The sequence below is a fragment of the Vitis riparia genome, chromosome 14, assembly GCF_004353265.1.
Source record: "Vitis riparia cultivar Riparia Gloire de Montpellier isolate 1030 chromosome 14, EGFV_Vit.rip_1.0, whole genome shotgun sequence".
Taxonomy (NCBI): domain Eukaryota; kingdom Viridiplantae; phylum Streptophyta; class Magnoliopsida; order Vitales; family Vitaceae; genus Vitis; species Vitis riparia.
The window spans coordinates 9,097,632-9,123,325 of NC_048444.1; the positions used below are offsets into that span (position 1 = coordinate 9,097,632).

Here is a 25,694-nt window from a genome sequence, read left to right on the forward strand (position 1 = left end):
TGTACTATTTGGGTCATGCTTTGGCTCATATCAAATATCTGAGCCTACTTTCCCATGTCTAAATAGGTCTCAACAACAACATTCGACCTCTATTTTGCTGTCTATAAGAAAAGGTTTGTTTGGCCAATATCGGGTTCTATTGAGTTGACTAGTCATACCATAACCATGGAGTTCTCTGCTTCCCATGTTTGAGATGCCATCTCATCTTCCTGTTTAGGTGGCTTTGTGGAAAAGTGAAATATCCAAACTTACCTTTGCCATGCATAGACATCTTCACGGATTAAGACTCCCATAAATAATTCTGCCCATTCAGTTTCTAGGTTGTCATACGAAGTGATGGGATTCATGAAAAGATTGTTGAATCAACTGTTGAGGTTGTTAAAAAATATTTTTGTACATCTCTTCTTTAGTAACTCCCAACATGATTATATAGTGTTTTAGACGGGAGAAGACACAAAAAAGTGAATGATAGATGCCTAGGATTAAAGGCGGCTTTGATACCATGAAAACAAATTGGCGAAAACTTAATTTGTATTGATATGAATAAATGAATACCACTGGAATTCTGTGTGTGTGTTGGTTTAGTGCTTAGAAAGAGGGATCGGATATGAAAGGAAAAGCTTTCTCTCTCACAATGCAAGAATAGCTGCCTCTTCACTTCCCCGGATTGCTACCCCAGTTTGTCTTTGAGACTTGTGATTGAGTGGGTTTGCCTCTCATCTTCTTTGTGGCCTTACTTTGTTAATGGAAAACTAAAGGATGAACTGCCGATTGTTTAACTTTCTATTAAGAGAGGGCTCCAGCCAATATAAAAAAAACTAGCCCTGGATCCTCGTCTATCTGTCTGGTGAAGTAGAGAATGAATCTTGCAAGCAATCAATTATGGGTTTACTACTTACTACGTATGGCTTCAAGACAAGATTGGAATTCAGACTTCCCTTCTTCGTAAGCAAATAAGCAATTGGACCTGGGACCTGGATCTCTATCAAAAGGCAAGCCAAGCTAAGCAACTACGCTCGTCGCTCGCATTACCGCTCCGTGACTCCACTATGCTCCACGCTCCTTTTGATGCATTCTCTTTGGTTCTACTAAGACTCCTACACCGTCTTCTCTTTCTAACTTGATCTTTTCTCCCAACGGTTTTTCTCTTAATCTCGGCAGCTTTTCCCACCCATGTTGACTTTATTCGGGTAATCCAAACTAAATAAGAAAGAGAAAAGGTCAGTTGCCCTGTAGCCAGTGACTAGTCTCACTATGGAGCTACGTGAAGACCGCCACTATACAATTGTCTTTCAAAAAAGGAGAACACGCCCTTTACTTTGACTAAAGAAGGTAAGGTAAAAGCAAGAGTCAAACTATGAGATGAAAGCAGCCATGCCATGAGTTAAGACCTATGGATAGACATTTAAGAGGAAAGAAAAGATGCATAGAACTTGCATCAACTCATGGCATGCTAGTGTTTGAGAAGGTAGTCAGAGCACTCAATGCTCCTTCTATATTTTATCCTCTTAATTTAGATAATTGTGACTTAGCCTCACTACTCTCAAATGCCTTAGCCGAAGCGAAGTAGATGCTTTCTGGGCATGAACTCCTAGCTATATAAAAAAAAAATGAACCTTGCAAGGAAAGGTATAAATATGTCCCCCAAGCTTCTAATATGTTTGCTCCTCGGTCAATAGCCCCAGATAGATCTACCTTGGGGTAAAAAGCCGCAACAAGACTGAGTTCAAGAGTGGATCCTTTTTCGGATAGCTCAAAGGGTTCGTCTCCTAGAAAATAGCTCTAAAATGGTCAAACATCTTTACAATACACACACACACACACACCAATTCCTTGGGTTCAATGGCTTGAGTTTTATGGAGGAAAATTGTATTGGCTCTTTTTGAATTGTCTTATCCATAGATTTAATGATGGGAATCTCAAGTTATGCATGACAGATTATAAAAATTACACTTTAACTGATTATTCTAGATCTTATCATGTTTTGTTCAGTAATACATGTTGACTGGAAAGCATTACTAGGTACGCATCGAGGCTGCTTTGACACTGCGGGCATTGGCTGAGGTTGATCCCACCTGTGTTGGTGGTTTGGTTTCTTATGGGGTGACAACACTAAATGCCTTAAGAGAAAATGTTTCATTTGAAAAGGTAAAAATGGACTAGAATGTAACCTCATAGCATGTGATATGGGTTACTGTAATTATCTTGCTGAAGTGATTAATATTAATTTATCCTCTCTGGAATTTTTTTTTTTTTGGTTTTCCATTTATATAAGGTTTCTCTTTATACTTTTCTTCAATATTGCACTTGGCTTTTTATTTTTCATTGTTAAATTACATATTGTACCCTATGAAACCATATGAATTTTATGGGTTTAGGAAAAAAAATGCTGTTTAACCAAGTTATGTCAAAATGTATCCCATTAAGGTTTTAAATAAGTATCTCCTGATCTTTATTGTTTGTGTTTTATATCCCCTTTTGATTCCTTTCATCTGAAAACGGAGTGGCACAAGGTGGAGGTTAGGAGAGGGTTTTGAAGGAGGCAAAAGATTCAATTGAGTTGAGGGTTAAAGGGGCATTATTTGGAAGAGAGGTTACAAAGATGTGGTTACATGGAAGGAGAACAAGTGGAGACAGAAGTTGAGGGCATAATGGTCAAAAAGAGGGAAACAAATAGACTACAACTTCTTTGCAGTGATGATTCCTGGCACTTCAATATGTTGGTATGGTGGTAATGGAATCAATTTGCTGGGGGGAAGTTCAGGGAAATGTTAAGGTTGCAAGAAGCTTAAAAAAGTTGGTGGCATGGAATGGATGCTTGTGGGTGAGGGCACATTTGATTCCATAAAGGGAAAAGAGAGTGAGGATTTGGAGAAGAATGTATGATGTGGAAAAATTGTGATAGTTTTGAAAGAGTTAGAATGGTGATTCCATCAGGTAGGGAGCTCTGAAAAAGGTTGAAATGCTGCTTTCATTTGCTTGTTCCTAGATAGGGGCAATGGTATTTAAGTACTTTGCAGAGGACTCCATAATTCTTTAGAATAACATAAGGGTATACTCAGGACTGCTCCAGGAGGAAGGGAAGGTATGGTTGTGCAGGGGGGAAAATGCTGGTTTGGGGTTGAATCAAAATCCTTTGAGCTTTTGAAGGAGTTGGTTAAAGGTAAGGAGATTTGGCTTGATTGTAGAGAGGGGACACAGTTTCTCCTTTCGGATTAGATTTGGTGAGAGGGGCGTAGCTAAGTTGCTGGAGGGGGCTTAAATTCCATTATCTCTTAAGTCTTATCTCTTTCTTCTGATGAGAGGTATTGTTCCTTGGATGGATCACGTTAACACCTTTTCTTTTTATCTTCAAGAAGGATGAGCTGATTTATTTTCTGGTCAAATTAATTTGGACATCTGAAGTCCGCCCTATAGTCAAAGACTTTGCCTGGGCGATGGTTCGTGATAAATGAGTACCAAGGTTTACTTCATATAAGGAAATCTACAGGGTTATCAGGCCTGCCTGATGTGTTCTTTGCAAGAGAAATGGGGAGTCTCTTGCTCGCCTGATCCTCCATTGCTTCTTTGTTCATGACTTTCAGCAGTACATCCTTGTTCTAACGGGCATTTGGTACATGCCCTAGTGAGGAATTTCAGATTTGTTGTTTATTTTGTCTCAGAAGTTCAGTAGGGATGCTACGAATAGAGGTCTCTGGCAGTGTGCATTGCTTGCTATTTTTTTTTTTGATTAGAAACGAAGAAATTTATATTAAAAGAAGAAAAGATACAAGAGAAAGAAGAGATACAAGAGAAAGAGAAGAAAACAAGAGATGGATGAGAGGCCTTCCCACAAAAACAAAAATTGAGCAAAAGAGAAAACACCCAACTTTAGAAAACTAAAAACAAAAAAAACCCTAACACTCTCAAACTTTTGAAGTTCAAATTGCAGTCCAGTTGAGTTGTAAAACACTAAGAGGAACTCCGCTAAACGCTGCAATACAAGAGGCCCAATGAGGAATAGAAAAGAAGCAAGTCCCATAACATCTCTTCCGTTCTCCCCTTATCCTAAAAAATCCTATTGTTTCTCTCTTACCACACCATCCATAACAAAGTAAGGCAAGCGATTTTCCAAAGTGTCTTGCCTCTTAATGAATTCCCCAAACCTTTAAAAGCAATAACCATCATGTCCACAATACTCCTTGGAGGGACCCAAGCCAAACCTGCTAGATTGAACAACTTGTGCTAGAGTTCAATGGTAACAGGACAATGAAGAAAAAGGTGGTCGATTGATTCTCCATTTCCTTTGCAAAGAATACACCATTGAGGACAGAGGGATTTGTAGGGTCTTCTAAATTGCAACTTGTCATTGGTGTTTACCTTCCCATGTACTACTAACCAAACGAGGGCCTTAACCTTTGAGGGGGCTTTTGAACTCCACAAAAACTTGGCTGAAAGGAACAAGATAGGATTTGAGACTTTTGACAAGGCCAAGAAAAAAGATTTCACTGAAAACAAGCCTGATAATGACAAAGAGCATGCTCTTGAATATGCCAAAGAAGGAGAGAAAAACACTGAACTAAGGGAGGACATTAATCTTTGAAAGAGATCAATTTCTGTATCAATAAGATTGCAACGAAAATTAAAATTTCAAGATAGTGGAAAGGAATTGCCAAGAACATTTGAGACAGTGAGGTTTTTCATAGAAATAACTCTATAAAGACCAACAAATTGAGAGCACAAAGTTTGGTTACCCCACCAAAGATCTTCTCAAAAACGATTTCTCTCCCCATTCCCGACCTTTAGGCGGACAAAAGGGGAGAAATCCTGAAAAACTTGAGCAATAGCATTCCAAGGACATCTGTGTGATCATCTAACCACCATGTTGGCGTCCCATCCATTAGGATGTGTCCCATAAATACTCACAATAACCTTATGTCAAAGACCATTTCTTTCTCTAGGGAACCTCCAGAGCCATTTCCCTAAGAGAGCAATATTTCTCAAAGAAGTCTTCCCGAAACCCAAACCTCCCAAGTCCTTTGGCCTACAAACAACATCCCATCTGATAAGATGATCTTTCTTTCCTTCCCCCGACCCAGACCAAAGAAAATCACTTTGCAGCTTCTCAATCTTTGAGGCTATTGATACTGGGATTTTGAAGAAGGAGAGGAAGTAGCTAGGGATGTGAGACAGACTTGACTGAATTAAAGTAATCCTCCCTCCCAAAGACAAAAAAACCTTTTTCCAACCATCCAGCCTTCTCGAAATTCTCTCAACCATCGGATCCCAAAAGCCTATTGTCTTTGGGTTCCCTCCCAATGGAAGACCTAAATAAGACAAAGGCCACTCTGACACTCTGCAACCAAAAACCGAGGCCAAACTAGACAACAACTCCTGCCTTGTATTAATACCTGAAATGGTGTTTTTTTTCTAAATTGATTTTTAATCCTGATACTTGCCCAAAAACCAAAAGGATAATCTTGAGGTTTTGAAGATGTTCCAGAGAGGCTTTAGAGAAAAAAAATGGTGTCATCTGCAAACTGTAGCAAATATACTCTAGTCTTGTCCCTTCCCACTACGAAACCCTCAGTTAGCCCAATTTCCTCTGCTCTAATCATCAACCTACTTAGAACATCTGCTACAAAAGTAAAAAGGAAAGGACAAAGGGGGTCTCCTTGTCTCAAACCTCTAAAGGCCTTAACCCAACCCTTTGCATTCCCATTAACTAAGATTGCAAAACTTGATGAAGACAAACAACCCCTTATCCAAGATCTCCATTTCGGGTTGAACCCCTTCCTTTCTAGCACATGATCTAAAAGGCCCCAATCCACATGATCATAGGTTTTCTCAAAATCGATTTTGAAAACCACCCCTTCCTCCCCCGACCTTCTTTTCTCATCCACCATTTCATTGGCTATCAACACATCATCCAGGATGTGTCTCCTTTCAACAAAGGCTCCTTGAGAGCCAAAGATTGTTTCATGGAGGACTTTGCGTAAACGCCTTGATAAGACCTTAGCAATTATCTTATATAAACTTGTAACCAAGCTAATAGGTCTATAATCTGAAATTTTAAAAGTTTGGCTTTTCTTAGGCACCAGAGCAATGAAGGTCGCATTTGTACTTTGATTTATTATCCCATTGGTGTGCAACTCTAGAAACACCCTCATGAGGTCCTCTTTGATCACATCCCAACACTCTTGATATACTGCAATAGTAAAACCATTAGGACCAGAGGCCTTTTCCTTATTCAATTGGAAAACTGCAAATCGTACCTCCTCTTCAGAAAAAGGCCTGTCCAGCCAAACCGCACTCTCTCTAGAAATAGGGACCTAATCTAACCCTTCAACCCTCCAAGAAGCACATTTGGGTTGGAATAGAGTTTGCCAACGAAATTTACAATCTCCTCAGAGATAACCTCAATGTTACTTAAAGTCACCCCCCTCTCAGAGATCAAAGATTTAATGAACTTCCTGCTTCGCCTTCCATTGGCCATTCTATGAAAGAACTTAGAATTGCGATCCCCTTCTTTTTTCCACTTGACCTTAGATTTTTTTCTCCAATGAACCTCTTCCTTTAATAACAAATCCTCTAACTCCCTTCTTCTTAAGGTCCTTTTTGATAACAAATCAAGATTCAAATTCCCTTCTTGTTCAATTAGATCAATTCTACCTAAGTCCGAAAGAATGAAATTTTTCCTCTCTCTTAAATCTCCAAAGGCCACTTTATTCTAGTCTTTCAACTTTGATTTAACAAACTCTAATTTCCTCATGAACTTGTGACCTTCCCAACCTTCAACCGTACACTCTTGCCACCAATCTCTAAAATTCTCCTTAAACTCAGGATGGAACAACCACATATTCTCAAACCTGAAAGGAGTCGGACCCCATTTTAAAGGATTAGTTTCCAAACAAATTGGGCTATGATCTGAGGTCCATCTAGGAAGCGCCTCTTGAAGACATTGAGAGAAAAAAGAATCCCACTCAGAAGAAAACAAAAACCTATCCAACCTCTTGCAAATAGGAGCAATTTGCATGTTTGACCAAGTAAAAGCCGCATTTTTTAGAGGGGGATCCAACAAACCACTCTCCCTTATAAACTCGTCAAAACACCTCATGTTGAATGTTAACCTAGAATCACCCAGTTTCTCAGAGATCCTCCTAATTACATTAAAATCCCCTCCTACACACCACATTGGGAAAGTTAGACCATATAGGTCTTGAAGCTCCAACCAAAAATCTTTCCTCCACAAAGGCTTATTCGGGCCATGCACTGAAGTTAACCAAAAAGACCCTTCCTCACCAGAATTCAGCTTCACAGTTACAGAGAAAGACCCTAACACCTTCTCTGTACACTTTAACTTATTTGAATCCTACATAATCACAATCCTCCCTGAAGCCCCACAAGCAGGAAGAGCAGCCCACTCCATGCTTCTACCTTTCCAAACACTACTCACAAACCTCCTATCCCAAATTTCTCTCTTTGTTTCTTGAAGCATCACAACATCTGGATTTTGAGAACTTAAAAAATTCCTGACAATCCTCCTTTTCTTCTTGGAACCTAACCCTCTTGTATTCCAACTTAAGATCTTCATGTAAACAAAAAAAACCCAACATTGCTTGCTATTTAGTTGGTGATTTTGATAGAGAGGAGCAATATAATATTTGCGAATAGACAGAGACCCAATGAGTTGAGAAACCCTATTCACTTCTTGACTAATCTAGAGTTTCAAGGACTATGGAGTTTGCTTGTATTCCTCTTAAATTAACTTTATTGGGCTTGGTAGGCCATTTGCCTAACCTGCTTAAGGAGTATGTTTGTTTTGGGATAACATTTTTGTTATTAGGTGAGGTATGCATGGGGTGTGGGGTTTTGCCATCTTATTTGTTACAGATGTCTGGTCCTTCTTTGTATATGCTTCTTTGTTTTGTGCTAAAAGTCAGACTTGGCTTTGTTGAACTGTTGTGTTGAATGAAGTTGATAGTTTTGATGTGAATCTTGGTGATAATTGAAATTGATAAAATCTGAAACATGCTGAAATACTTTAATGCTTGAAGAAAATGGCTAGATATTGAACTTTAAAGGAACTTTAAATTGCAGTTAGATATGTAAATCTTCTAATATTTCATCATAATTCAAAACCTCTGTCCAGTTCTGATAGTAAATAATGATTTTGCTTGCTTTTTGAGCGTTTATTTTTTTACTGCTTTATTTAGTAATATTTATTTCTGCATCTTTGTCTACATTTTTTTATGTTGGATTTGTTGTTATATGTTACTGCAGTAAAAAGATTCCTTCCAAATTGTTTTCCCATCTTCTCATCTTTTTTTCCTTCTCTTGTGCCCATGGTTGAACTAATCTGAATTGCAAATATCATGCTGCAAGGATGTGCAAAGCTTCGGATTTCCCTTTTTGTTTTTTGTTTTTGTGGGTAGAAAGTATTCATTAAACCACATTGTGTTTTACTTCTATGTGTATGTTTCAATAACTGGCTGCAGTAAATTGTTTTAGGGAAGCAATCTGAGAGTCGAGCTTGATTCTTTGCATGGACAAGCTGCTGTTTTAGCAGCTTTGGTATCCATTTCGACAAAGTTACCTCTTGGCTATCCAGCCAGGTAATGTCCTTCTATTTTGTATTTTCTAATGATTGTACATTTGAAAGGTGCAAGATGCTTGTAAGTTGCAAAGTTCTCTTGAGGCCCAAGGTGCAGCCTAACGTATGTGCTTGAGCAAAGGGAGGCACACAACATAGGGCATATGTGCAATTTTGTAAAATATTATAAACTTGGAGATGCAATCATTTTTGATATGCTCATATATCTCCATCTATATTCCAGAATTCCAATCAAGCAAAAAGAGGAAAAAAAAAAAAAAGATTCTAAGTATTTAAAAGAGCCAATATGGCATTGTTTTGCCCTGAGTGGGCCAGGGCTGGGGCTTCACTGTGCCTTGTGCCTAGGCATGCCTTCATTAACAACTATTATGCTATGATTGATGTTTTTCCCGAAGAAATCCTGAGATTTGGTTTTTTTCTTTTTCATCTTGGCCATTTCCTGGTATAAATGCCTTTTATTTTATTTTATTTTATTTATTTATTTATTTATTTATTAATGTTGGTTTTTTCTTTTGGAAGCATTGAATCTTACATTCTATTCATATTATACGCAAAATTCTAGCATTTGGTTCTTTAAAGTGGTATTTCTAAGAACAAAAATTCTTGAGACATCTCCAACTATTTGGTTTGATCACCCAAAATTGGCACATGGCATAATGGCTATAACCATTGATCAACTATCTTAATTGTTTTAGGAACAACTGAGATAGTTTCTTGCAGTCATGTAGACCCTTAACTATTCTGGGGCTACTTGAAGCCTACCGAGTCAAAATGAAACTTGTATTATATGGATTTGTGTGGATCTGCAACATGTCCATGTGAAAGTCCAATTGATCAAATAGCAAAAAACCATGAAAAACTGTCATTTTATGTCCAAATAAACTAGAAAAAAGTTTATTTGGACCTTTCTTACCATGGAGGCCTGGGCAGCCAATCAAGTAGCAGTTTGATCAGCTAAGCAAGGAAGTCTCCTTGTTTGGAATCTGTGAAGGGGACTTTCTTCCAAAAAGTGTTTCTAGAGTTTCTATGATTTTCATTTTTAATGTGTATGGTTTTGTTACAATCTTTTTGGTTTGTATTTTTTTCATGTTGTGCTTGAAGAATAGCTCTTCCTTTTTTGGTCATGAAATGTTTGTTTTGTTTCAAAAAAGAAAAAACGAAAAACACATAATAGAAGACCCTGGGCTAAAATATGAACAAATAAATCCTTTAAACTTCTTTCTGTTTTGGAGCTTGATTGGTTGTCTTCAGCCCAAAATTCTGACCTTGATTTTGATCACATAAAAAATGTTGCCATCCAGACACTCTAAATCATCCCCAAGGGAAAGATGTTTGATGATTGCCTTAGATTTTGTGACATAACCGAAGTGCTAATATCATCATTTTTCTGTGTGCAGATTGCCTAGATCAGTGCTTGAAGTTTCAAAAAAAATGCTGTTGGAATCTAGTCGGAACCCTGTGGCAGCCACTGTTGAAAAAGAAGCTGGATGGTTACTTCTATCATCATTATTAGCTTCTATGCCAAAGGAGGTAATTGGATATTGTTACTCCTTTTATTCAGTAATTGGTATATCTACAAATTTTTGTATGTTAAGCTGAAATTTTGTTGCATGCAGGAGCTTGAAGATGAGGTTTTTGATATTCTTTCCTTGTGGGCTTCTCTATTTAGTGGAAATCCAGAACATCAAATTATGCGAACTGGAGATTTGAGTTCCAGCATATGGTAAAGAAATTATCAATCATATATAACCTATAATGTGTGTGGGGTTATTCTCTAGCATTAGCATGCTTTATATTCTGAGTTGTAGGATTTGCTTTTTGTTTTTTCTTGTCTTCATATATATAAGGTTGTGATCTTAATTAAGAACCATGAGTTGGTTCATAGTTTTCTTATGACAGAACCCCGACAACCTTGCTAGAGACAAGTTATAGTTAATAAAATTATATCTCTAAAACATTTTAAGATTTAGGAAAAGCAGCAAGAGGAAGTTTAGTTTTTTTCCATCCCTAGATTAGTTATACTTTAGGATAGTCATTCTAATTATTAACTTTAGAAATAAACAGAGTTTAGCCATAAGGTTAGGTTATATACTAAGAAAAAAAAATCTACTTTCATGCTTCAAATCTAGACAAAAGATTTATCATTCAGTTGTTCTCTATATTAAATGAACTAGTTGTTTCTATCAATAATTTCAATTCAATTGTATCATACAAATTTCACTAATATTTTAAATGAAATGTGAGATTTAAGAGGGTGTTTATTTTTGATTGGAAACGACACATAGATATATTGATAGAAAAAGAAGTACAAGAAGAAGGATGAGAAATCCTCCCGCCAAAGACAACTAAAATACAGGAAAATACACAGAAAACAAACAAACTCCCTATAAGGACCAATCCTTATGGAGTACACACCACTAACCAATCAAGTTGAATCACATTAAGGGGAGTCCCCTTAAATGCCTTGGAACAGAAAGCCCAAAGAGAAGCAAGGAAAATAATAGAGTCCCAAAGGAACTCTGAATTCCTTGCTTTATCCTCAAAAATCATCGCGTTTCTTTCCCACCACACAATCCGAATTATTAAATGAAATGTGAGATTTAAGAGGGTGTTTATTGTTATTATTAAATCAGAAACAACTATATTTTCATTAAAAATGAATGTATGAGAGAATGATGAGAAATCCTTCACTACAAGAAGGGATTGTGGGTTTGGATGACGAGGAACAAGAAGGGATTTTTACTCTTGAACTAGTAGTAAGGAGGACCTCAAGGAAAGTTTTGCCCTTTGGCATCAGTTTATCTTGAATATCTATGGGACACATCCTATTGGATGAGATGCCAACAATATAGTCAATTGGTTACATCATTGCCCCTGGAAGGCCATTGAACATATTTTCCAAGTTTTTTCTACACACACTTTCTTTGCAGTTGGTGATGGGACCAAAATTCGTTTTTGGGAAGATTTGTGGTGGGGGGAGCAACTGTTATGCTTACAATTTCCAAGACTTTTCAGAGTCACCACAACTAAAAACCTTTGCATTTCAGCCATATTTGGTAATGATACTAGTTCTTGAGATCTTATCTTACACCACAACCTAATGGATGTGGAGATTAAGGATCTTGAAAAACTAATGTCTTTACTTTTCCATGTGCATTTGACTCCTACTCTAGATACGAAAGCTTGGGTTCCGTCCTCTTCAAGAGTTTTCTCAATAAAATATTTTCTTTTAGCCTAATCCAATTTCTCAGATTCTACTCCTTTCTATCTGGCTAACTTTTTGTGGAAATCAAGAGTCCCGTCTAGGTCATGGCCTTAGCTTGGTTAGTGACACATAAGAAGGTAAATACCAATGACATGCTATAGTTGAGAAGACTTTTCAAAACCTTTAGCCCTAATTGGTGTATCCTTTGTAGGAGTAGTGAGATGGTTGATCATCTCTTCTTACATTGTTTGATTACTTTGGAATTGTGACATAAGATGTTCTCACAAGTGGGGATGGCGTGGGTTTAGCCAGGCAATATTTGTGATATTATGGTGATTTCATTCAAGTGTTTTAGAATCTTTATTGAAGGCAAGACTCTTTGGAGGATCGCGTATCTCTCTTTGATGTGGATCGTGTGGAGAGAGAGGAATGCAATGATTTTTAAGGACACTTGGAAGACACCAGAGATGATGTGGGATGCATTTCATTTCTTTGTTTCTTTTTGGGCTTACTGTACAAACATTTTTAATTAGAAGTACGTTCGCTAGCTTGCCAATCTACTTTATGTCTCTATTCCAGATGCCGAGGTTAGTTTGTTTAATATTGGTAAAAATTCAAAGAGATTTTCTATGGGAGGTGGGACCTTAGAGAGTAAGCCTCATTTAGTAAAGTGGACTATTGTTTGTTCAACACCTTATGCTTTTTTGGACAATATGGAAAGAGAAATAGAAGATCCTTTGAGAATGTGGAGCTCTTTTTTCAAAGGCTGAAAAACCTTGTATATGTGCAACTTGTTAACTTGGACCAAATTGTTTATGGGTGAAAGTTTGATGTCTATAATTGATTTTATTGATTTGTTGAGTTTGGTTTGAGGGAAGAAGTATTTTTTGTTTTCCTTTCCCTTTTTTTGTGTTTCTCAATACAATTTCTATTTACTTATCAAAAAAAAAAAAAAAAAAAAAAATTCCTAGAACTCCTAACTAATGGCCTTCTAAGGGCAACAATGTGACCATCTAACTAAAATGTTTGCATCTTAATCATTTGGATGTGTTCCATAGATGCTTAAGATAACATGGTGTCATAAAACGATATTCCTTAGGAACCTAATAGTCACTTCTTTAAGTGGGTCTTATTCCTCAAAGAAATGCTCTCAACTTGGATCCAAACTGATAAGATGATCTCTCTTTCCCTCCTCGTACCTTGACCAAACGAAATTCCTTTGCATTTTCTCAATTGTATTGCCACTAAGGATAGAATCTTGTACATCAAAAGATAGTAACTAGGAATGTGAAACATAGTTGTTCTTCCACTCAATGACAAAGAAGTTTTTTTTTTTTTTTTTTCTTTTTCTATTTGTTTAGTCTCTTTGAAATTCTATCTATGACCGGATCTTAGAAGACACTTGTCTTAGGATTCCTTGTAAAGGAAGAGACCGAAATAGGTTAAAGGCCAATATGAAACTTTACATTGTACCAACGAAGCCAATTGAACAATTTGATCCCGACTCACTAAATTTCCTGGCAATGTGCTATTGTCTATATTGATTTAAGTCTTGAAATGCGCCTAAAAATCAGTAGGATAAGCTTATATTTTGCAACTCTTCTTTTTTGGCATTAGCAAAGAACGTGTCATTTGTAAACTACAAATGAGTCACCTTGATTCTGTTTCTCCTCACTAGAAAGCTTTTTGGGACAGTCTAATCAAGTTGCACTCTTTTTTGAAATGGGAGATAATCTAGTTCTTTTAGTCTCAAATAATCCCCAGGGGACTTAGCATATAATTTTTTGAAAAAATTCACTATCTCTTCCAAGTTACTCTCCAATGACCCTCTTCTCTTTAAAAGTGATTCCTCTAACTCTCCTTTCCTTAAGAGTCTTGAAAGGTAGAAACCTTGGAGACAAATTCCTGTTTTGCTCATTGGCATCATTGGTGACTATATCTCTAAGAATATTCTTTTTCCTCTCCTATAAGAGTTGGAATGTAGCCTTATTTGATTCTTTCAACTTAATTTGACATATCGTAACCTTTTCATGTACTTATGACCTTCCCACCCTTCAATATGAAACTCTTTCTACCATGAGCTAAAACTAGCCTTAAAGTCGGGGGGAAACAACCAGATGTTTACCAACCTAAATGGAGCTAGTCCCCATTTGAACGGGTTTGTGTCTAAGACAATTGGACAATGGTCATAAAGTTTTGCTTCTAGTCATTCGAAAATAAAAACCTATCTAACCTCTTACAAACAAGGGATTCTTGCAAATTAGACCAAGTAAATAAAACATTTCTAAGTGGGGGATCAACTAACTTGCTTTCTTTGATGAAACTATCAAAATCTCTCATGCAAGGGGTTAATCTTGAATCACCTATTTCTCTGAGATTCTCTTAATGGCATTGAAGTCCAGTCCCCCTCTACACACCAATATGGATATGTCAAACCAAAAAGTCCAAAGTTCTTCTAGAGAGAGAAATGTTGGGCTATAAACCGAGGTTAGCCAAAAATCTTCTTCTACAGTTGAAGCTAGCTTAATTGAAACCAAAGAGGATCTTAGCACTAAGTCTAAATAGGTTTATTTGCTTGAGTCTCATATTATTATGATCCTTCCCAAAGACCCATATGTCGATAAAGTGGCCCACTCTTTGTTTCTGGTTGTCCACACGCTAGCCACAAATCTCTTATCACACTTTTCTCTCTTTGTTTTGTGAAACATGACAATGCATGGAGATTCATGTTAGAGAAAATTCTTCATTGCTCTCATTTTCTTTCTAGACTCCAAGCCTTTGATGTTCCAACTTATGATTCTCATACCAACATTAATGGTGAGCTAGGCTTTCTTAGTTTTTTGATAGGTAAAAATATTTTTATTAAAAGTGCCCAAAAGTATACATGATGTATACAAGGCCAAAAAAAGGAGGGATACACAAAAACTAACTTCCTCGCCTCACTTATTTATTTATTTTGATAGATAATTCCCTTGCCTCATTTATAGCCTAACCAATTAATGAAATCAAATGAAAAGAAAGTGGTAGACCCTAAATGTACCTTGATCCACTCCAAGAACATGTACAAAAAGGATTGTAAAATAGCATGGTCCGTAAGATTAGAATCTTCAAAGACCCTTCGGTTTCTCTCCTTCCATAAAATTTTAAAGAAGCACAAAAGAGTTACTTTCCATGCTTTCTTTCTTTTCTTCCCTACATAGCCCCCCTATTAGCGAAGGAGGGCATCCTTGATTGAGAAAGGTATTCCGTAGTTGAGACCTCTTTTGTTCTGAGTCAACTCACAAACTCCTTTGCCATTTTTTATTTTATTTTATTTTTATTAGAAATAAAATGTATATTGATAATAATAAAGTTGAAAAGAAGGATGAGAGGTCCTTCCTACAAAGTACAAAACTCGATCAAAGTAAGATTATATTCCTCCAGTACAAGGAGAAGTACCAATAAAAGCATGTACAAAATATCTCAAAAACCAAAAAATTTTCTCAAAAGTTATCCACCCCTTTTGAATTACAAATTGAAAGCCAACTAAGTAGAATAACATTAAGATGAGTTCCTCTAAAAGTGACAGTACAAGAAGCCCAAAAAGAGGAGTAGAAACGAATAAGATCCCATAATATCCCTTTTGTTTTGCACTTTTCCTAGAAAATCTTAGCATTTCTCCCTTTGCCACACAATCCACAATACAATAATGCATGCGATATGCCAAAGAGTCTTACCTTTGATTGAATTTCCCAAGCCTCTAAGTGAAATAATTATCATATCTCTGATACTCCTTGGTGGAATCCAATCCATATTAGCCACACTGAAGAGCTTATGCCAAAGCCCCGATGTTATTGGGCAATGTAGAAAAAGATGTTTAGTTGATTCTTTACTCACTTTGCATAAAATGCACTAATAAGGACTAAGAGATTCGTAGGGTCTTCTCACTTGGAGCATGTTAATGCTATTTACCTTCTTGTGCACCACTAACCATGTAAAGGTCTTAACCTTTGAAGGAACTTTTAATTTCCAAACAAAATTAGCTTGAAGGAACCAAATTGGATTAGAGGGCTTGGACAAGACCGTGAAAAAAGATTTTACTAAGAATGAATCAGTGGAGGATAGGGACCAAACTCTTGAGTCTATGGTAGAAGAAGACAAGTGCATTGAATTAAGTGAAGACATGAGTCTTTTGAGAAGTTCAATTTCTAAATCAGTGAAATTGTGTCGGAAATTAAGATTCCAAGAAGACGGGTAGGAATTTCTAAGGATGCTTGAGATGGTAAGATTTCTTACTTAAAGACCTATATATTGTGAGCATAAAGGTGCATCTCCCCAACATAAATCTTCCTAGAATCAGATTCTCTCCCCATTCCCTACCACAAAATGAGTGTATGGGAAAAAGTTTTGAAAGACTTAAGCAATAGCTTTCCAAGGATATCTGTGTGACCATCTAGCCAAAATGTTGGCGTCCCATCCATTAATATGTGTCCCATAATTGCTTGAAATCATCTGATGCCATAAACCACAACTTTCCCTAGGGAACCTTTAAAGCCACTTACCTAAGAGAGCATGATTTCTCAAGGAAGTCTTCCCTATCCCCAACACTCTAAACTCGTTTGGTCTACACACTACATCCCAATAGATAAGATGATCTTTCTTCCCCTCCTTAGTCCTAGACCACAAAAAACCCCTTTGCATTTTCTCGATTTTAAGGCTTCTAATGCTGGGATCTTGAAAAGAGAGTGGAAATAGCTAAGGATGTGAGACAAATAAGATTGAGTTAAGGTTATCCTTTCCCCAAAGACAAGAAAGCCTTCTTCCACCCATCCAACCTCCTCGAAATTCAATTAACCACTAGGTCCTAAAATCCTATTGTCTTTGAATTCCCTCCTAAAGGAAGACCTAATAAGACAGTGGCCACTCTGAAACTCTACAATTGAAAATCGATACCAAACTGGAAGTCAACTCTTGGTTGACATTAATGCCGTACATAGTGCTCTTCACTAAATTTTTTTTCAACCTTGATAATTGCACAAAAACCAAAAGAATTAGCTTGAGGTTTTACTGAATTTCTAAAAAAACTTTAGAAAAGAAAAATGATGTCATTTGCAAATTGTAAAAGAGACACTCTAGTCCTACCTTTACCAACTATGAAACCCTTAAGTAGACCTCTCTCCTTCGCTTCGGTCATCATCTTACTAAAGACATTTGCTACAACGGTAAAAGGGAAAGGAGAAAGAGGGAGTCTCCTTGTCTTATTCTCTAGTGGACTTAACCTAACCTTTGGCATTTCCATTAACTAAGATTGCAAAACTCGTTAAAGACAAGCATCCCTTCATTCAAGATCTCCATTTTGTGCTAAAACCTTTCCTTTCAACCACATGGTCTTAAAATCCCCAATCCACATGATCGTAAGCCTTTTCAAAGTCAATTTTGAAGACCATCCCTTCATCCCTTGACCTCTTTTTCTCATCCACCACTTTGTTGGCAATCATCATTGCATCTAGAATTTGTCTTCCCTTAACGAAGGCTCCTTGAGATAGATAAATTGTTTCATTAAGCACTCTTCTTAAGCGCCTTGATAAGACCTTAGCTATAATCTTATATAAATTTGTAACCAAGCTAATAGGTCCTTTGCCATCTTCTTCTTCTTCTCCGACTATTGTTACTGAAGCTGTAAATCCCACATTCCATCTAAATTTTTCATAATCACTAGAATCACAACATTCTTCTTCACCTCCACTTTTAGATGAATCCAGTAGAGATAAATTTAATGAGCGCCAATCAATCTCTGATACCTTGCCTCAACTGTTGATTAGATGCATCAAGTATTTCATAGTCCACATATAAAAAGATATTCCTTTAACCCATATCCAATTCCACCCCTTTCGGAGGGAACATAAAATCTCCATATTTACTTGAGGTGACGATTTGGACCCTTGAATCTTTACCCCTTTATGAACATAAAACAAATTTCTTCTCATGAAGGAATTTTGCTTTATCAATGGAGTCTGCAAAGAAAACACCTTGAGACCTAACAATGTGAGAAATGAATATTATGCCTTTCAACCCCAACTGCTACGCCAGGGTCTTTCCCACCTCAAATATAATCACCTTTTCTTTTGGGTATTCACAAACCATTGCCCTTGCCCATCTACCTATGGTAATTTCTCCTCGTTTTATTGGTTCTCCCTCAGCCATAATTTTGGCATAACTCGGTTGTTTGGACTTCACCTAAACTCTTTGGATTGACATTTGCTTCTTTTAATCCCCATAAAATCTTTAACTAATCCCGAGGCTTGTACAAAGACACAATGGAATCCTTTAGTTTTTCCCATCCACTACCATTTGAACCTTTTAGTGTTACTACAAAGTTTGTTTTTCATCTTGTTGCGAATTTTGAAATACGTAGGAATCTACCTTTGGCATTTGACATCACTTCTAGGTATTGCACTCTCAACTTTCCTCTAAATTTGCAATTAAAACCTATAAAATTGAGCAATTCCATAGCAGTTTGATTTAAATTTGTGATCTAAAGCTAGAGTTGTTTGTTTTTTAACTTACCATTTTTTTCTAAGGCAATTTTGTCTCAATGGAAAGATTTTTTTTTTATTATTATTGTTATTATTATTTTTAACTTTTTATCTTAATGGAAAGAGTAACTTTTTCTCTTTTCAACTTTTAATTTTATTACAATATTGAAATCCAATTTCTCATACAAAATAAAACCAAAATAATTTTTGAAAATTTTGGATAAATCGCGTCTTAAAAAAATAAAATAAAATAAAATAACTTCATTTTATGCAATTTGGATGATAAATGAAATTATTATAAATTAACCAAATTGTTATAAAAAAGTAAATATAACTATAATAGCTTTTCCTTTTGTTCATTTTTTCTTTTGTTTCTTAAGAAGATTTTGATATAAATTTTTTTAATGAATTGTTACTTAAAAACAAAGAAAAAAATATAACATCATTTCCTTAGGATAAGAAATTAATCTAAAATAAATCCACAAGAGTTCCAAGATTGAAAGTAAAATTCTACCACATGCCACCATTATTGACTCATAACTCATCCAATTCTCAATAAAAAATAAATTCCTTAAATTTGCATAGATTCCTTGTTAAAAAAATGAAAATAATAACACTAAAATCATTTTGAAATGATTACTACAAATTTTTAAAACGCAAAATCTTATAATCCAACAAAACTCAAATAAACTATCATCAATTTCAATGATTTTTTTAATGAAAACTCTAAAAAATAATTCACGATCATCTAAATATCCCACTAAAATCAACAATTCAAATTAATTTTGAAAAATAAAGAGTTTGGATTTGGTGCTCTTTCCTAATGGGACATACATTTCAATCATGAATTCTAGTCAATTAAACTTAACTTGTATTTTTTTTTAACATTTTCTTAGCAATCGAGTATAATGAAAAACCCTAATTACTAACCAATTATCAATTTTCTAAATAATTAGCTAATTAATCATTATAAAGTTTTTATTGTTGTGATAAATTATGGTATTTTGGGACATTTGGAAATACGTTGAATTATTAGTTCTCTAATATTTTTTTCTTAAAAATATAAACTAGGAAGAAACATAGTAATTAATCTTATGAATATTTTTAACGTGTAAAAGTAAATAGGTTTAATAGTAACCAGTATTAAGATATTAATAAAACAAACAACTTAACAGTTAACAACATTTGGATAGTAGTAAAAGAAAACAACCTAAACACTTAATGACATTCATCTCTATTTAGATTTAGATCAAATTTAGGTCATTTCGGATTTCAAATGACAAAACAAACACTACCTAAGTCTTTTACTTGAAAAATAGGGTTTCACGGGAATATATCTTTACCTGTGTGTGCCACAGAAACACTAGGAGTACCGGATGTCGAGTTGGATTTCAGTAGTGCAAGAAGATGCTCCATTTGCTCAGTGGTGAAGGGGCTGGTCTCAGCCTCATTAGCAATAGGAATAATAGCTCGGCCTGGTTTGTCGCCTGTTTTTCCTTTCCAATTCGCAGGTTTCCCATGGATTTTCCAACAGTTCTCACGGGTATGGCGAGGCTTGTTGCAAAAATCACACCAAACCCGTGGTCTTTCATCTGATTTGCGCAGAAACACAACGGCTTTATTATAGCCTCCACCCGTGGTAACTAAGGCTGAACCTTCAATAGCAACTCCAAGTCCCTTCTTGCCCAGCATCACATTCTTCCGACTCTCTTCTCTTCTAACTTCTGAAAAAACTTCACAAATTGAAGGCATGGGTTGTCTTCCAATGATTCTCCCCTTTACCTCATCAAACTCAACATTAAGGCCAACCAAGAACTTGAAGATCCGATTGTCTTCCATGGTCTTCTTATGATGACATCCATCCTCGACAGATTTCCACTCATAGGTGTTGAAGAGGTCAAGGTCTTGCCAGATCCGCTTCAAGGAGTTGAAGTACTTTGTGATGTTGTCCTCCCCTTGTCGTATCTCATCAAGTTTGAGGGTCAATTCAAAGATCTGTGATTGATTCCCTAGATCAGAATACATTTGATTTATATTCTCCTAAAGCTCTTGTGCTGTTGGATAGCACATGTAATTAGAGCTAATGTCTTCTTCCATAGAATTCACAAGCCATGTCATCACCATGGAATTCTCAGCATCCTATATAGCATAGTTCGGATCATCCACTGCAGGTGCCTTCTTTTTACCTGTCAGGTAGCCCATCTTTCCACGTCCTCTGATGTACATCCGAACTGATTGAGACCATCTCAGAAAGTTGTCACCATTCAAGTGAATCCTGGTGATTTGGATAGAGTAAGATTCCGAGGTGGTAGGACTGATTTTTGAAGAATCAGTGATGATGGGATTGTTCAGAGAAGGTTGAGGAACAGTAGTGGACTCGTTTGAAATATCTGACATGGTTTCAGAGAGAATAGGGATTGAAAGAGAGGAAGAAAGAGGGTTTCAGCAAGCAAATTGCTAGCTCTGATACCAACTTGAAAAATAGGGTTTCACGAGAATAATAATCTTTCATTGAGATTATTCTCTTATAGAGTTTACAACATATACATATCCTTCAAATCAGGAAACTAAATTACTGATTTAAGGGAAAGAATTACTCCTAACAATTACTTTCCTAAAAATACAAAGATTGACAACTAATAGCTAATTTACAGCTTTACAAAGTTATTTATTTCCATATCAGTTTCGGTTTTCCAACACTTTTATAATAGTATTTTAATTATAGATGTGTCATTTTTTATGGACACTCTCCGCAAACTCTGAACCTTGGAAACCTTCAGGGGCAAGTGCTTTTTGTCTTCCCTCCTCAAATATGGTGCTTTTGCGACTCCTTCTGCCACCTGAGGTTAAATATGTTTCTGTGGTTTACATTGTTTTCTGTGGAGAAGAAAAAGAATCTGTGATCTGGGTGCAGAGAATCTTTTTTTTTTTTATTTCCTTTTTTACTGAGGCTTGTTATATAGGATGCATCATGGGTGGACTCATAACTTATGCACATTACCAAAACAGCTATACTCTAGAAGTATCTTTGTAGTGCAAATAATACAAGGGTGTTCTACAAGGTTTTTCTCTGTCCCAATGAGGCTCTTGTACCAGTGATGCTAGAATTATGATAGGCTTGTATTGGCCTCTGTTGATGTATATTATTTACTTTGCCTTGTAAGTTCTATATTTTTGAATGGGTCATTATGATAGAGTAAGAACCATCAACACTGGAACTGATTGGTTTGATTAATTTGAACACACTCTGACTGGCTTTGGAAATTTTCCTTTCTCCTTTTTTAGTGTATGGTCTGCTGCAGTTGATGCGCTTACTGCATTTGTAAAATGCTTTGTTCCATCCAACACTCTGAACAATGGTATTTTACTTCAGCCAGTGCTACTATACCTCAGTAGGTATGATTGCTCATGCATATTTTCTTATTCTGTTCTATATTGCTTTCAAGACTACCTTTTAGCGTATAATTTGTTTTACTTTTGTATCAAAAGTTCCTTAATACTGTAGATTCTAATTTGTTGTGGAAAGCAGGGCTTTATCCTATATATCATTCCTAGCAGCCAAAGAACTCCCAAATGTGAAGCCTGAACTGGATATATTCATTATCAGAACATTAATAGCTTATCAGTCTCTTCCTGATCCAATGGCATATACAAGTGAACATGCTCAGATTCTTCAATTATGTACAACTCCATTTAGGTAATAACTTCTTGTATTTATTTATGTTCCTTCACTGTGTATGCTTTCTTACTCTATCTCAAGACTATATTTGAATATAATTAGAAAAAAATTCATATTTGAAATTCTGATTTATTTTTCTTTAACAACTTATTTCGTTCTTCCTTTATATTCGGTTGAAAAAACAGGGATGCTTCTGGATGTGCAGAAAGCTCATGCTTGAGGTTGCTGCTTGACAATAGAGACGCATGGTTGGGTCCTTGGACTCCTGGAAGGTCACTAGATTTTCATCTCATGGGTTATCTTCTGTTTTTCAATAACATTTCTCATGTGAAATTTTGTTTTCAAGCCTTCTCTCTATTTTCTCCAAATATCATTCTTGATTCTTGTGGGCAAATTTTGGGCTATTTATCCATTGAAATTTTGAGATTGCATTTGTTGCTTGTGCATTGCATTTATCCAGGGATTGGTTTGAAGATGAACTTCGTGCTTTTCAAGGTGGAAAAGATGGCCTTGTGCCTTGTGTTTGGGAGAGTGAAGTTTCTAGTTTTCCTCAGGTGAGGAATTATACTTTTCATTTTTTGTCATTTTGAAATTAGATTCCGTTACTATCAACCATCTTTTTGAGATGGTTGGGATGATTATCTATAGTTAATTTCAGATGGTATGAGGTCCATTTGCAATATATCGACTTTTCTTCCTGCAATAGTGAAGTAACTGCAGTCACTCTGTGCTGTGTGCTTTATCGGAACCATTGTTATCATCTAGTTGCAAACCTCTCAAAGGCCTTATGTCTACGACCTGGTAGCAAAATGTTTTTGAGACTTTTGGGTGGAGAAGGGCTCCTTTAAAAGGATAAAGACATTAAAAATAAAAAAGAGCCATGAAAGTCATGAAAGCGTATCTACCCTAAGGTTGCTGTGGAAGGTGTTACGCTTTATTAGGAGAATTGTGAATTAGGAGATTGGTGTGACATTTGCAAAAATTGGAGAACATGAGAAACTACAAAAAAAGGTTTTGAAGAGGTCGATGTTGAAAACATGCAGGGTGATCTTTGTCCACATGTTGAAAATATGCTGGTTGATATTTCTCCATATGTTGAAAATATCCAGGCTGATGTGTAGGCTTATAGTTCTTTCCTAATTATATTATTGTTGTAAATATATAGGCTGTAAATTCTCCTAGAATGGTGGGTAGACTGATTTGATAGTTCCCTAGAATGATTTCATAGAGCTGTATATATTTCCCTATTGTAATCTCAATATTTGTATGAATGAAATTCAAAATTTTCCACATGGTATCAGAGCATATTAGAGTTCTGCTCTTCATTTTTTTCCTTTTTGCCCTGGTCTATTCGTTACTGGAATCTGGTGGCCTTCATTGCTCTGTTACTTTGCCATCATTCTGAAGACTTTATTTTCTTTTCTTTGCACTGCCTTATCTATATTTTCTCTTTTAAAAACTTGGCCTCAATTGCCTAGTATCTCTCTCAGATTTGTGGTTTTTGTTACCCAGAAATTTTTTGTTCCACACCAATTTGTTGTTGTTTATCTCCTTGTCCACAATTGTGGCCATTTCATCTGCTTCCCAAACCAGTCTCCACCCTTACTTTTCCTACTGAAAACCCTAATGCCTAATTGATAACCAGGAGAGTTCTCCTTTTTGTGTTATATTGTTATTAAATCTGAATTATATGAGTACAGGGCTTAATATATATATATTATAAAAATAAGGAAGTTGAAAAAATAAGTAACTACCCTAAATTAGATTCCTATAAATCAGGAATATACTAGTTATCCAAATCTCTCCTAAATCGACTTATAACCAAATACAGCTGTACACGGTTTCCTTATAAAAAATAAGGACATTGTCCAACACTCCCCCTCAAGTTGATGAATGGATGTTTTCCATTCCCAGCTTGCCAACTATCGTCTGAAATGTTGCAGTAGACAGTCCCTTTGTTAGAACATCAGCTAGTTGTCTTTTAGTGGACAAAAATGGGGTACAAATTAGTCCATTGTCCAACTTTTCTTTTATGAAGTGTCTAGCAACCTCATTGTGTTTGGTACGATCATGTTGTATAGGGTTATGTGCTATATTGATAGCGGACTTGTTATCGCAATAAAGCCTCATAGGTGTCTCCCACGTGATCTTCAAGTCTTCTAGGATTATCTTTAGCCACAACAATTCACAAATTCCAAGCACCATGGACCTAAACTCAGCTTCTGCTCTTGATCTAGCCATAACATTTTGTTTTTTACTTCTCTGTGTCACTAGATTATGACCCAAGTACGTGCTATAGCCTGAAATTGATCTCTTGTCCACCACAAACCTTGCATAATTTGCGTCAGTATAAGCTTCAAGGGTCAACTTCTCTTCCTTCTTAAATAAAATTCCTTTTCCTGGAGTTCCTTTCAAGTACTGTAGGATCTGGTACATGGCTTGAAGATGAATTTCCTTAGGATCATGAATAAATTGGTTCACCACGCTAACCGCATAGGCTATGTTAGGTCTTGTGTGGGAGAAGTAAATGAGCCTTCCTACAAGCCTTTGATAATTACCTCTGTCTACCATTGTATCTTCTAATGCCTCTCAAGGTCTATGATTTTGCTCTATTGGAGTCTCAATTGGCTTACATCCCAATTTGTCTGTCTCCTTTAATAAGTCCAACTCACATTTTTGTTGAGAGATAAAAATTCCATAACGAGAATAAGCAACTTCAATTCGGAGAAAATACTTCAATTTGCCAAGATCCTTAATTTCAAATTCTTTCATGAGGCACTTCTTCGAGGCTTTTTTTCTTTTTGTATCGTTTCTAGTCACAATTATGTCATCCGCATACACGAGCAATGCTGTCACTTTCCCTAAACCCAAATGTTTGACAAATAAGGTATGGTCCCTTGTCTTTGCTTGTACCTCATAGAGAGCATAACCTTGGTAAACCTCCCAAACTAGGCCCATGATGACTGTTTCAGACCATATAGAGCCTTCTTCAATTTATACACTTTTCTATTTCCCAGTTGTAAGCCAAAACCAAGAGTATATATATATATATTTCCTCTTCAAGATCACTGTGTAAGAAGGCATTTTGAACATCAAATTGTTGTAAACTCTAATCAAGGTTAGTCACTAATGACAACAACACCAGAACTGTATTCATTTTCATAACAAGAGCAAATTTCTCAAGGTAGTCAATCTCGAAAGTTTGGGTATAGCCCTTTGCTACTAATCTTGCCTTATATCTTTCAAGTGATCCATCCGCCTTGTATTTGATTTTGAAGACCCATCTACAACCCGCTGGAGTCTTCCGTCTTGGCAATTCCATCAAATCCCAGGTGGCATTCTTCTCAAGAGGATCCATTTCAACTCTCATAGTTTCCCTCCATTTTTCATGACCAAGTGCCTTAGATAATGTTTTGGGTATAGACACTATGTTTAGGTGAGTGAGGAAGGCTTTATGTGCAGTAGACACTGTACTATAGGACAAAGATAGGCATATGGGGTGTTGGGTGCATGTCTTTGTTCCTTTTCGAAGAGTTATGGGTAAATCATGGTCATTTGTGTCAGGTATAAATTTCTATGGCAACTTAGGATTAGAAATAGTAAGGGGAGAAACGGTTACTTCATTACTAGAAACCGGTTCAAAGACTTGAGCATGAATAGGTTGAATGATGGAAGCTTTCCTTCTTGAGTAAACCTGCAGAG

The 25,694-nt window shown here is 36.3% G+C and overlaps 1 protein-coding gene across 1 annotated transcript in view; it reads left to right on the forward strand.

The window, feature by feature from the left end:
• LOC117930441 (protein SWEETIE) overlaps positions 1 to 25,694 on the forward strand; it is a 186,869-nt gene that overhangs the window by 73,446 nt on the left and 87,729 nt on the right. Inside the window, exons 20-27 of the mRNA XM_034851104.1 lie at positions 2,023 to 2,148; positions 8,491 to 8,594; positions 9,991 to 10,123; positions 10,210 to 10,316; positions 21,599 to 21,709; positions 21,843 to 22,010; positions 22,178 to 22,264; positions 22,453 to 22,546. Of these exons, the coding sequence (XP_034706995.1) occupies positions 2,023 to 2,148; positions 8,491 to 8,594; positions 9,991 to 10,123; positions 10,210 to 10,316; positions 21,599 to 21,709; positions 21,843 to 22,010; positions 22,178 to 22,264; positions 22,453 to 22,546 (930 nt within the window). The remainder of the gene's footprint in view (positions 1 to 2,022; positions 2,149 to 8,490; positions 8,595 to 9,990; positions 10,124 to 10,209; positions 10,317 to 21,598; positions 21,710 to 21,842; positions 22,011 to 22,177; positions 22,265 to 22,452; positions 22,547 to 25,694) is intronic.